Source organism: Larimichthys crocea, chromosome XIII (genome assembly GCF_000972845.2).
Source record: "Larimichthys crocea isolate SSNF chromosome XIII, L_crocea_2.0, whole genome shotgun sequence".
Taxonomy (NCBI): Eukaryota; Metazoa; Chordata; class Actinopteri; family Sciaenidae; genus Larimichthys; species Larimichthys crocea.
In genome coordinates this window covers 8,496,836-8,511,683 of record NC_040023.1, presented here as the reverse complement: position 1 = coordinate 8,511,683, position 14,848 = coordinate 8,496,836, and the positions used below count along the sequence as shown (strand labels likewise).

General features: G+C 42.3%; 1 protein-coding gene across 2 annotated transcripts; it reads left to right on the top strand.

Moving 5' to 3' along the window:
- Positions 1-7,109: 7,109 nt before the first annotated feature.
- LOC104936375 (glyceraldehyde-3-phosphate dehydrogenase) lies at positions 7,110-14,330 on the top strand. 2 transcript variants are annotated; one of them, XM_010752403.3, is made up of 12 exons: positions 7,110-7,236; positions 7,386-7,434; positions 10,926-11,025; positions 11,118-11,227; positions 11,312-11,402; positions 11,517-11,632; positions 12,018-12,099; positions 12,495-12,646; positions 12,807-12,885; positions 13,044-13,127; positions 13,381-13,478; positions 13,939-14,330. In XM_010752403.3, the coding sequence occupies exons 2-12, from the start codon at positions 7,412-7,414 to the stop codon at positions 14,006-14,008; spliced, it is 1,005 nt and encodes a 334-aa protein (XP_010750705.1). In that variant the 5' UTR covers positions 7,110-7,236; positions 7,386-7,411; the 3' UTR covers positions 14,009-14,330. The 2 variants fall into 2 exon arrangements, with proteins under 2 accessions (XP_010750705.1, XP_019108823.1); XM_019253278.2 differs by having other exon boundaries at positions 7,153-7,221.
- Positions 14,331-14,848: the final 518 nt, after the last annotated feature.

The following is a 14,848-nucleotide window of genomic DNA, read 5'->3' as shown; positions in this document are numbered from 1 at the left end:
CAGCTTTGAGTTTATTCCTGACTACTGAAAACTTTCTCAGAATCACAGAAGTTTTATGAAGTTTGTGTTATTAAAATCCCCAAAACAAATTGGAGCACTTATCCCTTTAATTCAATCACTTTAGAGAGACCTCACTCCAGAAGGGGGCAGCACAGGGACATTTAAAGAAATGGACCAATGTTCTTCTTCACTGTTACGAAAGAAATGTTTTTTATTTAATAAATGTTGCAGTGATGATATTAGTGTTTCTCATTTTATGATGCATTTCTTTCATTTTAGTCCTAAGAAGTATTTTCCTTCTTGCCGAGCCGTGATGCTCCATTCACATTTTTTCTCCTCATAACATCTATAATAATAACAATAATAATAATACATCTATAACTATAAGGATTAAATCTATTTTCCAAATAAATGCTGTCAACATTTTGTCTATCTGTGATGGACATTATAGAGACACTATACTATTATACTAGACACTCTGTCTGGGTGCGATCAAGAGGTTCATGTTTTTAAAATGATTTTAAATAAAGAAAAAAAAAATTTCATGCTTTTACCTGTGTGTACTTTATATGCACACTGTCTACTCCATTGTAGACTTTCTTTATCAAAGTGTCATTTGATCCATTAGTGGTGACAGCTGCTCATCATGGTGCCTTTTGCAAAAAGAATATGAACATCTGCACATTCACAGACACACACAGGGCCACCTCAAAACCTGCTGACAGTCTGCTCTGCAAGAAACATTCTCATCAGCTGAGCGGGATGGTCCCTGTTCATTTATTTATCATCTTTTAGCTGCAGTTGTTACATAAAGAACGTTTGGAGAGCTTGGTAATTAAAACTGAGACGCAGATGAAACACCTCAAACTAAAACAGCACATCCTGTGACATGTTTGCCAGCAGACGATGAAGATGCTAATCAGACTCCGTGTCTGTCGTCCTGGTGGCTCAGCAGGTTTTTTAACGCCCACTCCCGTCGTCTGGACTCGAATCTGCTTCTTGACCTTTCTGTGGCGCGTCTTTTATTTTTCTTTCCCTCGCATCCACTGTCACATTCACTCTTTAATGAAAAGGGAATGCTAAAAGTGTCATCAGCTTAAAATTAAATCCTAAAAGGTCACTTCCATGAACAGTTTGAGCCTCCTGGGGCGACTCGGGTTCAATCATCTCATGGAAAACGATGCCCCCGATAAAACAACTGGATGAGTTGATTTCCTGCTTTGTGGTTGCAGCTTCTTGTTTTATTTGACCTTGCTGGATTATTTTTACATCGTGGTGTTTTCAGGTACATCCTACCTGCCTGATCCTGTAGTTGAAGTCCTGCTTACTGACATCTGATGCCTTTTAATCTTTACATAAGATTAATTCAAACTTTTATAGGTGGGCAGTTTAGTCCCGAAGACATTGTGGAGGCAGAATCCGACACGTTTGCACAGTCTGAGAGGCACAAAGACAAATATAACACAGGCACGGGTGACACTTGAATAGTTAACCTGCTGCCATAGCAACCAGGTTCCCTTTTTATTTGATAGAGCACGCTTGTGGTGGATCGTGGGAATTATCAGTGTAGCTGGAATGCACTCTTGACCAGTAACAAAGCGTTTCTAGACTAGATCTTACATAAACTGCCGGTATGTAAACCATTACACCACAACATGCATGTCCACACAAAAGACCCACGTCTGTCTTATCCGAGTGGTTTGACTCTTTTTGTGTCGTGTCATGCTTTCATTCATTTGACTAAAACCTGCAGGCACATTTTGTTTCACAGATGTTTCTTGCCTCTGGTTGTGTTAACCTTTGACCCTGACCAAAAGCGCCTTGGTTCAACATGTCGTCCTGCCAAATGTCACACACCCTCTGACATATCGAGAGTATACGAAGAGAGAGCTCAGGCTCGGTGCAGAAGGTTGGATGTCGTATTTATAGACCGACCTTTACTTCACCCTGCACCGGCTGACTTAAAGAACTGTATGTTCATCTGGAGCATTGTGAGCAGTCAAACTGACAAAGGTTTGAATCCCACACTTCCTTCATGACCAGGAACACACACGCTGTAGTTTATTTCGAGTCAGTCCCACAGATATCGTCCTGCTGCCCCAAATACTCATATGTGGATTAATCCGCCACTGAAAATAGTCCCCATGAAATAGTTTAGGAGCCTTTTTTTTTTGCCATTTTATAAATGACTATATATTTGTGAGGTGTTTTCAAAGGTTATATCTTCAGTGGGAATCAATGAGATTGGAGCTGAGAGCCTCAGACAGAGAGGAGAACATATTTAGAGACCTTCTACAGCTTGTGACCTGAAAATCCATCTCACTCATGTCGTCTTAATTCCTGAAGTGGGTCTTGCTGGTGGAGCCCATGGAGAACGATGACGCACAGGTGTAAACTTCTGGCACCTGTGGTGTATAAAAGGGACGTGACAATGGAGAGGCGATGCAGCTGTTCCAGATATCGTGTTTAACTGATGTTGTTTTAAAATGACAGCTCCCAAGGAAGGAAGGATTATGATTTTATTAATGCCTGTTGCCTTGGTTCCCCTCTCCGCTTGCCTCTTCCTCGCCTACTCTGCTCACATTTCCGTTGGGATGGATTAAGACACAAGGAGAGGAGTTGAGGAAAATTGTACAAATTGAGAAATGAGAAGGGGGATTGATGTTCTCATGGCGATTTGTTGACAATAAGAGAATATTAGCAGCCTTGTGTTTGAAGTCAAGACTTGAAATCAAAGTCTGTTCTGACCTAAACTGAAATTATGGCTTCAAAAACTAATAGACGTTCAGAAACTTGCATGCAAGTTGTTCCTACGAGACGCAGAAAGTTCACATATTACATGATGGAGTTTTGTGTTGGCAAATGAGGAACATACCGAAACCTTCCTGCCTGTCTGTGGTCACTCTCTAACAACAAAAATAAAAATAGCTCAGGCTCTTTGACTAAATGTTATGTGTCACAGCGACAGGAAAGTCTTCGGTTTGTAGCCCACTCATGTTGCCTAATAAACTGTCCTGCCCGCACCATCAGTAACAGACTGGACAGATGTTGCTCCACTGTGTGTAAACAGTGTGTCGGCAGAATAAAAACGGTGTGAGTTATGATCTGTGGAGATCTGGCCTGCAGACTGATTATCCGAGAATAGACTGGGACAGTCTGTCTGCGAAGGAGACACGGGAGATTTCATTTTATAGACAGAGCTCTCAATCAACACAAACAGGACAACATCTGTCTTTATTAGGTCGTCAGCTCAAAGTTAAAGTCAAATTAATTATGTACTTGTTCATGAATTAGTTTTGGAGATGATTTATATTACACTTTAACGCAACATTATGTAACTTTTCTACCATAAAATAACAGATTTATTAGATTCTAATCATTTCGATGATGCACTGGCATGTAAACAGATGAATGGTGTCTCTGTCGTTCCCACTCGTCGTTCCCAGCAAGTAATATGTAACGCTTTACGACACTAAGTCAGACACCACCAACTATTTCACTGATTTTGGTGAAACTGGATCATATTTTATGAGGAAATGTTTTCTGGTTTTCCTTCTGATGTCCTCAACTCTCTGTGATTTACAGAGTTTCCTGATGGACAGTGAAGTAAATGTTCTGGAATTTTGTATCTTTAGGTTACATGAGGTCACGTGTGGGCCTTGAGGTCCTCAGCAGTATTAGTTGTTTGGCTTTGGCTGAGAACAGTAGGTGCCAGTCTATCTCAACACTGTGGTGTCCAGGGTCGAAGAGACCTATTGCTGCCTTCCTAGTCATAATAGATAGCTTGTTGTTGATGTTCCAATCTGCGTAAACAGACATCTGTGTCTCCAGACTAGAATATGTTGACAATAACACCTGCATGGGTAAAGACATTCTCTTTGACTAATTCTGGGCGTGTAGTATTTGTGGTGTTATCTTGGGGTTTAAAGTCGATCCACCAGGATGAGTTGGGCAGAATGTGAGACCGACTCAGGCACTTCTGATGAACTTTGAGAGTGTCTCTAATTCTCCCTGGGTCAAGCGTCAATAAATAATACAGACATCAGAGACATCAGAGGCTGCTGAGCACTTTCTTCCTTCCTGACCTCACCATTGACCTTTGACTTCAGCTATTTCTCCACAACAGTAAACTGCTGCCAACTGTACAGTAGCTGCTGTAAGCTCAGTTTGTTAGCCAGGCTACCTGGACTGTGAGCTCAGAGCACCGGTAGAGTGTTAGTGTTTATACCACAGGAGGTTTTCAGCACGGTAGAATGCTTACGGTGAGCAGAGACGGTGTCGTCCCAGAGATCAGTGATTGATGAGATCGGCACCAAAGCACCAGGGCAGTGTTGGTATCTAGACCGCTAGCAAACAAGCTTTTGACCGCTGGGGAGAGGTGGTTTCTCAGGCCTGTGCAAAGAGAGAGAGCCAAGACATGACAGGGAGCACGGCCGGTGTTGTGCCAGAACTGGAGTGGGCAAGCATAAGTACGACAGTGGCATTGCACTCTGACACTGGGGGTGCCAAATTGTAGAAATACCAAATGTTACATGTCAATCCATTCCCTACCGTTTAGCAGAGCATTCCTTCTCTCTTCCCAGCAACTCCGTTCTAGCTCCTCCTGCTGGATCCCATTGTATTCCCAGGCCTGAATGGGCTACATAGTCCCTCCAGTGAGCGCTGGGTCTGCCCTGGGGTCAGTGGCTGCATCACTTCATGATGTTTTGCAACTGCTTCAAGAATGAATGCGCTGATTGTGATTCAACACAGCTCACTGCAAATAAACCCAGTACCAGTGGAGTCATGTATTTGCTCCAGCTGCTCCTTGATTACAACACACAGACTGAGCTTCATCAAACACACCCAGCAGGCCTCCAGGTATCGCAGAGCAACGAGAAATATGTTCACCAGTATGCCAAAAAGTAACAGTTTCTATTGAAAGAACTGTAATAAATGTGTCTATTGATTCAGTTATGAGGGAAAATGCAGCTGAAACTGAGAATTTAATATCTCTGCAGCTGGTGAATTGTTTAATCATTAGTATCGATCACCGACACTGATGCAGATGTAGATGTGCCTATAAAGTGATGTACTCTTCTTCTGCAGCTGGAGAAATGTTGAATTCACGACCTACACAGAGATAAAACTCTTCTGACTGAGGCAACTTAAAGCCTGAGTGAACCTGCCATGATATTTCCTCTCCACCTCCTCTCTGTACGTGCTGTGGGTCGTGTAGCATTGAGCTCCTCAGCATCACATGACCGACAGTGTTATACAGTGAACATGACACTGGACAGGAGGGTAGCGAGGAGGGGGGAAGGAGAGGTCTGGTTTGGGACTGAGGACTAGTTAAAAGACTGACTTTAAACTGTGTGTGAAGTAATCAATGAAAAAAGAGGTGTTTGTCATCAGTAGCTTTTATTTCTTAATCAATGGCATTGAAATCAATTTAAATAGAGAGTCTGTGACAAACACCAGTGATAAATGTATACATGTATTGTCGATATGATAATAATATGATAAAATAAGTATATACAGCAGGTAGACTGTTTGCCTGTCAGCCATGATTAGACCAAAGTAAAGCGGTGGCATGGTTGCATAGTTTGTTTGTTTTATTAATGTTATTAATAATACCTTATTTATGTATTTAACTTTATTAAACTGTATTTAACACTTTATACTCATATAAATACATAGCCTTTTTTAAAATTTTATAGATATATCAGGACTGTGTCAGACAATAAGAAGAAATCACATCACAACTTAATGTTTATATATTTGATATTATTTATAAAAACTGTCATTACTATACAGAGTCCCTCAGATACTGACAAGTTTATTTTACAATGTGTTTTCTTGAATCTCCAGTATTGATTGATTCAGTCATAAATAAATATTACTAACATATTGTTGATGTTTTTGGTGTCACTATGAGTAAACCTATTTGAAATATATTTTGGATCAGCTGAGATAGACTTGTATCTGAAATATAATGACAGCCAAAGAGAGAAGAGAAGTGGAGAAGACTCATAAAGAAACTGACTTTATGTATTTCTATACAACAATGTCTATTTATGTTTGTTTTCTGTATGCTAACCATAGTTTCTATGATATTACCCAATGTTAGCCACCATAAGACACTGGTCAAGTTGGCTGTAGCAGCTGGACTGTATTGATATGAACAGTTTAGTTAAACTTGAAGGTTATTTAGACTTTCAGAAATCAGAAATCTTGCTTTATTGTGATGTGTCGGTCGCGAACGAGCCGGTTCAAAGAGCCGGCTCTTTTAAGTGAACGATCGGAGTCCGTCCGTGAGCCACACAGGAGTGTGGTGCAAAGATATATTATTTTTTACACTATACCAAAAACATTTTGGTTTTATTTGTCCAGATGTCAGTGGTGGGCATTAACAAAGCACATTGCGTGTGTGTGTGTGTGTGTGTGTGTGTGTGTGTTTATATAAATATAAAAAAATAAAATGTCAATAGCTGTCCTTTTTTTAAATTTCTATGCTTAGGTTTTTATAGGCGTTTCTATCTGCTTTGTGTAGCAGAGTGGTTCTTCAAGCAAGTTAGTGCAATTCATTGGGCGGTTTCAGGGAGCTACAAGGGATTTTACAACTGTAAATGCAGTTGGCTACAGCAAATTATTGAAATTCAAGTGATCTATGCGTTCAAATACAAATCACAAGTAAAAAAAACAGCGCTAAATTTACCTTGAATTATAAAAGGTAAAATGAAAGAGCCACTTGGGAGCCGAACGAGCCGGCTCTTCTTGGTGAGCTGAGCCCCATCACTATTGCTTTAATTTAAATATTATTGAGAAATTAGAAAATCAACACCTAGCTAGCTTGTCTGGCGTTCTTTGGTTGCTTAGCAACCGCACAATTCGTCCCGCCACCTGCGCCGGAACTACTTTCCCTGTCGGAGGATGGTTATTTTATAGAAAATAGGACATTAAAAATCACATTCTGTCAAACTTTAATAAACCAGTCTTTTATGGTATGGTTTTTAACTAAGTTTATGTGAGTTCAGGTGTTTTAAATCTCCTCTCATCGTGTAAAAAAAGTCGTGTAAAGGTTGTCAAGTCGTGATTGACAGACAGCTTGAGCGTCGCGCGACCTTGACATTCTCACAGGGGGCGTGGCCAACCGGTCAGCTGTGTGGGGGGGTATAAAAGGCGGCGACACCTCCGCTCGTCCCCCGCGCTCACTTCTCCTCTGAGGACAAGCAGACTGAGGTGCGTTCACTGACGGTGAGCTCCATTCAAAGTGTCAAAACACTTTAGTTTTTAGTTTTTTTCAGTTCAAGATTTTAGCCAAGTAATTATGTGTATTAATACTCTGGATGTTCATGCTTTATTGTGTTATTTTTTGTATTAAATGTGCATTAAATCTTTTCTAGTGAGGACTAAGACCATATCAGACAAAATGGTGAAGATTGGAATCAACGGGTGAGTTTTGATTTTGATTTTATTTGATTTATTTTGGAAAATCTTTCTAACAGCAGCCATTATGTGCTCAACTTTATAACAATAGTTGTTCTATGCAGTGGTGTTGTCTCAGGTTCATAATAAAGCTTTGAGTTTAGTAATTATTTAGTGTTGCCACTTCTGCATGGCACTGGAAAACCTTAAATGGGATGTTAAAGAAGCAGGTGAGGAAGACATTTATTAATAAAAATAGAAATTATGGGGGCAAGCACAAACTTTGGGAGCAGCTTGAATCGAAAGAAAAAGGGACAGCATCCAAAATCCTCATCCTTTCAACATTTTGTGCATCCTGCAGCTTGTTAAGGTTTGCATTAATGGGCTCCAGCAAACATACAAGCTCTCTGCTTTACTGGCAATTTTTACATTTTGGGTTTTTAGCTGCTACTTTCATCCAACTAGACATGATGTGTCTTCTTAAATCGCTGGTATTAGAAGCATCCAGCAGTGTAAAGGTCCTCTGGGCACACGACCCGGACAATGTTCCTGTGACCCTCAAAAGATTATCTGAGAGTCAATTTTAATTATTTCACTTGCAGACAAGAGAATAATCGAGTCAGTTGAAGGAGGAGGAAATTGGAAATGAGGATGTGATTCGTCGAGGAGAGATGGCATGATTTTTCTCTGAAGTAGATTATACGCTTTGGGCAAGTGATTGAGAACCAAGAAAGTTGGGAAAAAAAAATTATTTCGTCGACTTAAGTGTTGATATATATGTTAACTTTATTGAGAGATCAATAGACATTACATTAGAGCTGAAATGATTAGCTGATTAATCAATTAGTCGACAAAACAAGCTACTGGAAGCCGTCAACATCGGGTCTGAAAAACTAGTATAAGCACTGTGATTTTATTTATATAGCTCTAAATCATAACCGATCTCTTGACACTTCCCATATCAAGCAGGTCTAGACTGTACTCTTTGTAATATTATGTACAGAGACCCAACAATTCCCACCATGAGCAAGCACTTGGCGACAGTGGCAAGGAAATACTAGCAAATAAAGAGGCAGAAACGCGACCAGAATGAATCTCATGTACCATAACATAAGAAATATTTTTTAGCTTACATCTTCTAAAGAATCGACAGATGGAATAAAATGTTCTAATAAAACATGTAAAACAGTCACACATAAGCTGGAGCATCTTTGTATTTGAGACTTTCTTTGTCCAAATGTTGTTAAAGTGACAGGAGAGTTCTCTGGACAGGACCCGTCTATTCTCTGGTTATTTATAGTCCTCTGGTGGTGTTATGGTGTCACGGTTGGCATCCTCCTTTTCTTCCACACCCTTCAGCCCCCCCTCCAATCCCCTCTCTGTCTGTATCGCTGCTCTCCTCAGCTGTCACATTCCTTTTATTCTCCCCTCGTCTATTTTTAACCCTCTAACCTTTCCGCTGAAGTTCAGAGATCATCCAGCCGGCGGTTCATGGACGCTGCTCGCACTCGGGGATCACTGGTCAAACATTTCCTCCTCCTCTGTGGAGCACCTGCTGTCGGAGCTGCAGGGAGATTTATCTTGATTCTGCCCTCGCACCAACACCAACACTGAGCCTCAGGAACAAGAGGATGGGCTCCGGTCCATTTTGGCCTTCTTGCTGCGTGGTGGCTTCCCAAAACTAACCGAGGAAAACTGACACTTCCCTCATGTCCATTCCTCCTGTGAAGCAAGGCAGAAATTTGGCATAGTCCCACTGCAGAGACAAACATGCTTGGCGTTAATGATACACCTGCTGAAGCTTTTGAGCAAAGCAGAGTAGTATTTAGATGCCTGGCACTGCTCATAAATGGTTAGACTGGTTCAAACACAGAGGAAAAGTTTCCTCACAGGGATTAATTAATGTAAAAAAGCCCTGCGGCTGCCAATAACCTCTTGACAACCTTTTTGATACTTTGATCAGTTTCACAGTAATTTGCCAGGTTTTCTTTTTAAAAGCAGCTCTAAAAATCACTGTCTGTGCAGACAGTTATCTAAACTCAGATAAATAGATGTTATTAACTCTGCAGGCATCCTTTTACTCTATAATGGTAATGCTGAATACTCTATGAAAACTAATTTCGGTTGCTTTAAGAAGTTCAATGGCAGTGACCTTCCACCATCAATCGTGTTCCCAACACTACTGTTGAGACGTCTCGGTGCACCTTGACTCTTGACCTTTCCGTAGACAGACCGGGGTCTTTTATTTTGGCATGCAGAGTGTGTGATTGTCTCTGTCACATGGTTAAGTTTCAAACTGTTGCATGAGTACGTAGAGTAGGTATGTAATGTGACCTTTGAGTGTCACATACAGCCGATGTTACATAACAGGACTGATCTTAAATAGTATAGCAACAGTAACACCTGAGCCAACTGGAGCTTCAGGCCTGTGTTACTTTGGATTTATAAAGCACTGAGAGACAGACTAGACACACTCTTTGACTTTGGAAACATCGTTGGACGTTGTTTCCACTCATCAAAATTCTCTTTCCATCGTCTTGGCTTGAGCTGAACTAAACATGCCACATCCTGGAGTTTCAGGCTTAGATTTTTAGGGGAAGAAAGTGCATCTCTGCACTAGCAAGACAACAGAGAGCATTGCGTTTTCTTGCGGTGATGCAATGACTTTTGGAAAGTGTCGACAGTTCTCATGGAGGTTGTACGCAGATATTTGCACATTCAGTGTTGACTGAGTTTAATCTCGCCTGGTTCAGTGCGTGTTTCCACTAAAGAAAAGTCTTTTCTGTGTGACTGCAGCAGCCTCGTCTGCGCTCTGATAAAGCTTCATACCAGACTTTCAGTACCTCTGTTATACGCACAGACTCAATGTGTCAACTCAGCTCTACTTTTGACTGACTTTATTGGATGATCTTTGAAACAAGCATGAGACAGAAGCAAAACTAAATGAGCTTTTGGGATCATCTCGAAGTTTAACAACACTGGGACTTGAGATATGTGTGGGAGATTCATCAGGAGTTGACCTGAGTGGACTTGGGTATATCTTGTGGTTGATGTGTGGTGTGACCTTTTTCATAGATGAAACTTCTCCCGTAATCTAAAGGACGTCTGAGATTTCTCCCCCTGACTTCTCTAAGAAGATCACTCATTATCACAGCCTTACTTTTGTCTCCTCCTTCCTGCTGGATGAAGTTGTCATTGAAGGTCTTTGCCCTCCGTTTGTTCCCCTCTCCAGTTTCAGGCCCCTCGCTGTTTGACCTGCTTTGACGGCAGCCATATTAGGCACAAACAGGCTTTTGGCTGCCTGTGCCAACTACTGTTATCTTCAGTCAAGGTTGGCAGGCCTTGTATGGCCCTGCTGTCCTCCTTTGCGACTCCCCAATCTTAGTTTGTGTTTCAATGCCACCTGCTGGTCGGAGATAGGGGTGAGGTGGATGAAGTAGGGTTTGTTATGCACATAAAGCTGCTTTCATGCAGCTTTTATAGCCTCTCTATGGTGACCATGTCCCTCTGCATTTCAGATTCGGCCGTATCGGCCGTCTGGTGACCCGTGCCGCTGCTACAGGAGGCAAGGTCGAGGTGGTGGCCATCAACGACCCATTCATCGATCTGGACTACATGGTGAGAGGGCTCGCATTTGACATGAATCATCATGTAACTTTGCAGGCTAACTTATCGTAGGGGGGTCTTTAATACTTCACTGTTTCTTGCAGGTCTACATGTTCAAGTACGACTCCACTCACGGTGTGTTTAAGCACGGAGAGGTGAAGGCCGAGGGCGGCAAGCTGGTCATCGGCAACATGCACATCATGGTCTTCCACGAGTACGTGCTCCTCATGCTTAACATTTTAACACAGCAGCACGGTGCTCACACTGTTTAACCTCTCTTATATGTAATGATTCACAGGAGGGACCCCGCCAACATCAAATGGGGCGATGCTGGTGCCGACTATGTCGTGGAGTCCACCGGTGTGTTCACCACCATCGAGAAAGCCTCCGTAAGTTGACTCTTCCTGGGCTGATCTCTCCGGACGATGATTATAAGAAGGGCAGGTTTCATTCATATGGGGAGTGACATTTCCCGACCTTTGACCTCTTGTGTCTCCCTGTAGGCTCACCTGAAGGGTGGAGCTAAGAGGGTGGTGATCTCTGCTCCCAGCGCTGACGCTCCCATGTTCGTCATGGGTGTCAACCACGAGAAGTACGACAACTCCATGAAGGTTGTCAGGTGAGTTCTGGATGTTTTTATCTGCACTGATGGTTCATAGAACAGATGGTGTAATAAAAAATGTACATAGTTATTTAAGACAGTATGCTGATCATTGGTAGTTGATGATAATGACCTTTTTTAAATTGGAAGGATTCATAATCTGAAGTGAGACACGTCTGTTTGAGCTGGAGTGACTCACTTGGTCCTCCTGTTGTCAAACGTTTTCACATCTGGCAAGGACAGATGTGGACACCTGGATGTTTTTAAGCACTCTGCCAAAAAAAATGAATGTCAAACCAAGATCAACTCTTAAAATATCCTGAGTCTCTGTGCACTTATGATATAAATAGCGCCTTAACTTTGTATAGTTTGTATGTAATACATGTACTCTCTGTCTCCACAGCAACGCTTCCTGCACAACCAACTGCCTGGCTCCCCTCGCCAAGGTCATCAACGATAACTTTGGCATCGTTGAGGGTCTCATGGTAAAGAAAATTAACACTGCTACTCCTGCTTCATTTACAACCTCCTCCAAAACTTGAAAAAATTAAATGTCTGGAGCAAAAGGCGAAGAGCTACTTTACAATCAATGATCATGCAGCCCTACCTTGACCTGTGTCTCAAACTATGCTGTATGTAGAGAACTAGGCCTTGAAAGACCTTGAAAAGTCCATGTCCTGCCTTCGGATGAGCTTACACAGTCTGACAGGTGCCAAAAACTCATGTACGAGATGTCTATAGGTTCTAGCATTTAAGAAGAACCTTCAACAACTAAGATTCATTAATTTATTGGTTTGTTTGATGACTGATCACCAACCTGTGCATACAGTATGAATCCGTCTTCTAATGCGTCTTTCTGCTCCCGCTCTTCCTCTTGCAGAGCACTGTCCACGCCATCACCGCCACACAGAAGACCGTTGATGGTCCCTCTGGTAAGCTGTGGAGGGATGGACGTGGTGCCTCCCAGAATATCATCCCCGCCTCCACCGGAGCCGCCAAGGCTGTGGGCAAGGTCGTCCCTGAGCTGAACGGGTACGATTAACTTTCACCTGTTTTTACTTGGGGTTGGTCTGACCTGGTTCACCGAGCACTCCCCAGGATCCTCAGTCCCTTCTAAAGTGCTCTAATATACACAAGTTACAGATCGGAGAGGAATATATTTGAAAATGTTACTAATGTGTTGTTTTTACAGCAAACTGACCGGAATGGCTTTCCGTGTCCCCACCCCCAATGTCTCTGTCGTTGATCTGACCGTCCGTCTGGAGAAGCCCGTAAGTATTTCTAAAACTCACCCGAAATTTTCAACACGTTTATCTATTGTGAATTCTGTTATTTGGGCTTTTTAAATGCTGCCCACTCATACTTTACAATAAGCAGTTTCTCACCTATGTTGTAAATCTGGGTTTAATTATCACGTCTTGTCCTTCAGGCCAAATATGACGACATCAAGAAGGTTATCAAGGCTGCTGCTGAGGGACCTATGAAGGGAATCCTGGGATACACAGAGGACCAGGTACAGAAAACATGCATACTTTTGTAATTATAGACTGATATGAACAGGGCAACAGGTTTTATAGGAGAATATGTAGGAGCATACATCAGTCACTAGATGGCAGCACATCTACAATGATAGAAGATCAAGATGTCTCTGCAAATTGAATTAAAAACACTTTTTATTCAGTCATTCATTGATCCAGTTTCTTACAAACCATACATATATCCACTGTACTTGTACATGTATGAACCGTTCGCCTCTTTGTGCTCAGGTTGTGTCCACAGACTTCAACAGCGACCCTCACTCCTCCATCTTCGACGCCGGCGCCGGCATTGCTCTCAACGAACACTTTGTCAAGCTGGTTTCATGGTGAGTTTACAATCGTGCAACTAGGACACTTGTCTAACTTTATTTTGACAAGCAGTTTCTTGTCACTAAAATCATCTATGGGGCTTTGAAATGCTGGAAAATCTAAGTGTCAAGGAATTTAATTTAACGGAAGCCTGGAGGACAGGTGTGATGCAGAACGAAATCTTTAAATAATAATAAAAAAGTTTGAAAGAAGCAGCTACATTTTAAGGGTTGAAGGGTCGAGGGATGAAGGGTAGGGGATGAGGGGAGAAATCGGTCGTTGATGGGTGGAAAAGTTCGGACCAGTGTCAGCTGACGACGGGGAAATCAGAGGGAACCAGGAGGGAGGTGAGACTCTGAGTCGGGGAGCCGTTTCTTCGGCACTCTGTGGATTAGAGTTCCTGTGTTCGAATGAAAGAGAGAAGAAGAGATATGACTTTATTATTTGACACCCTCTCTGTTCACCGTTTGCCCGTAGGTACGACAACGAGTTCGGCTACAGCAACCGCGTGTGCGACCTGGTCCAGCACATGTTCACCAAGGAGTAAAGTCCTTTTACGACTCATCGTTCCTTCCCATGATTCCCTCTTCCTTCACCTGTAACTGGATGCAGTGCCATGCATTCCCGGGAGCAAACTCTTCTATGACAAATGTCTATCTCATGATGATAATAATGATAATAATAATGATAACGATATCTTTTTATATGATAAAGTCACCTCTGTTCCATCCAGCAGTGAGGACTGCAGTCAGCAGTGTTTTCCCCATCACTGAACTGCGTTGTACTGAATGGTCTTGTTGCACTAAACATGCACAGTGGCTCCTTTGCACTTAACATGATAATAAAGTCCTCAGTTTGTGGAAAGTCTACTCTCTGTAGGTCTGTTTTCAATATTTTGAATGGGTTTAGATGGCAGGTCTGATCTCACGCTGCTACTGGGGGAAATATCTCAGCCAGAACACTAAATCTGTTCTAATTGTCCTGCCAAGACAAGTGACATTGAGTTTGGTGCAGAATAAGAAATTAATGTCTGGGAGGAAGGCCAAGATTAAATGAGTTAATTTGTCCAACATGATGAACCTCGGAGGGGAAGGCAGCATGGAAGTTGGGAGGAAGCCGTACAGCAGGTGTAGAGGGATATCACTCCGGATAAGTTTATAGAAATCGTTTGTCTCTCTCAATTATCTCTAACAATCTACCACGACCTCAAACTACAAGAGAGTCAGAGATTTCGAATCCTACCTCGCTCGTTCAACATACCCTCACCGCAGGGGTGCACCAGGGCTCGGTACTGGGGCCCCTTCTGGGTCCCATTATCCACTTAAATGGCTTCTTGTGTCACTGCGATGCAGATGACGCTCTGTCATTTCCACCTGACGACCCCTCG

Coding starts and splice junctions, on each gene's coding strand:
- LOC104936375 (XM_010752403.3), top strand. CDS start 7,412: ATGGTGAAGATTGGAATCAACGG. Junction 7,435..10,925: donor GTGAAGATTGGAATCAACGG/GTGAGTTTTGAT, acceptor TCTGCATTTCAG/ATTCGGCCGTATCGGCCGTC. Junction 13,128..13,380: donor TGGGATACACAGAGGACCAG/GTACAGAAAACA, acceptor CTTTGTGCTCAG/GTTGTGTCCACAGACTTCAA.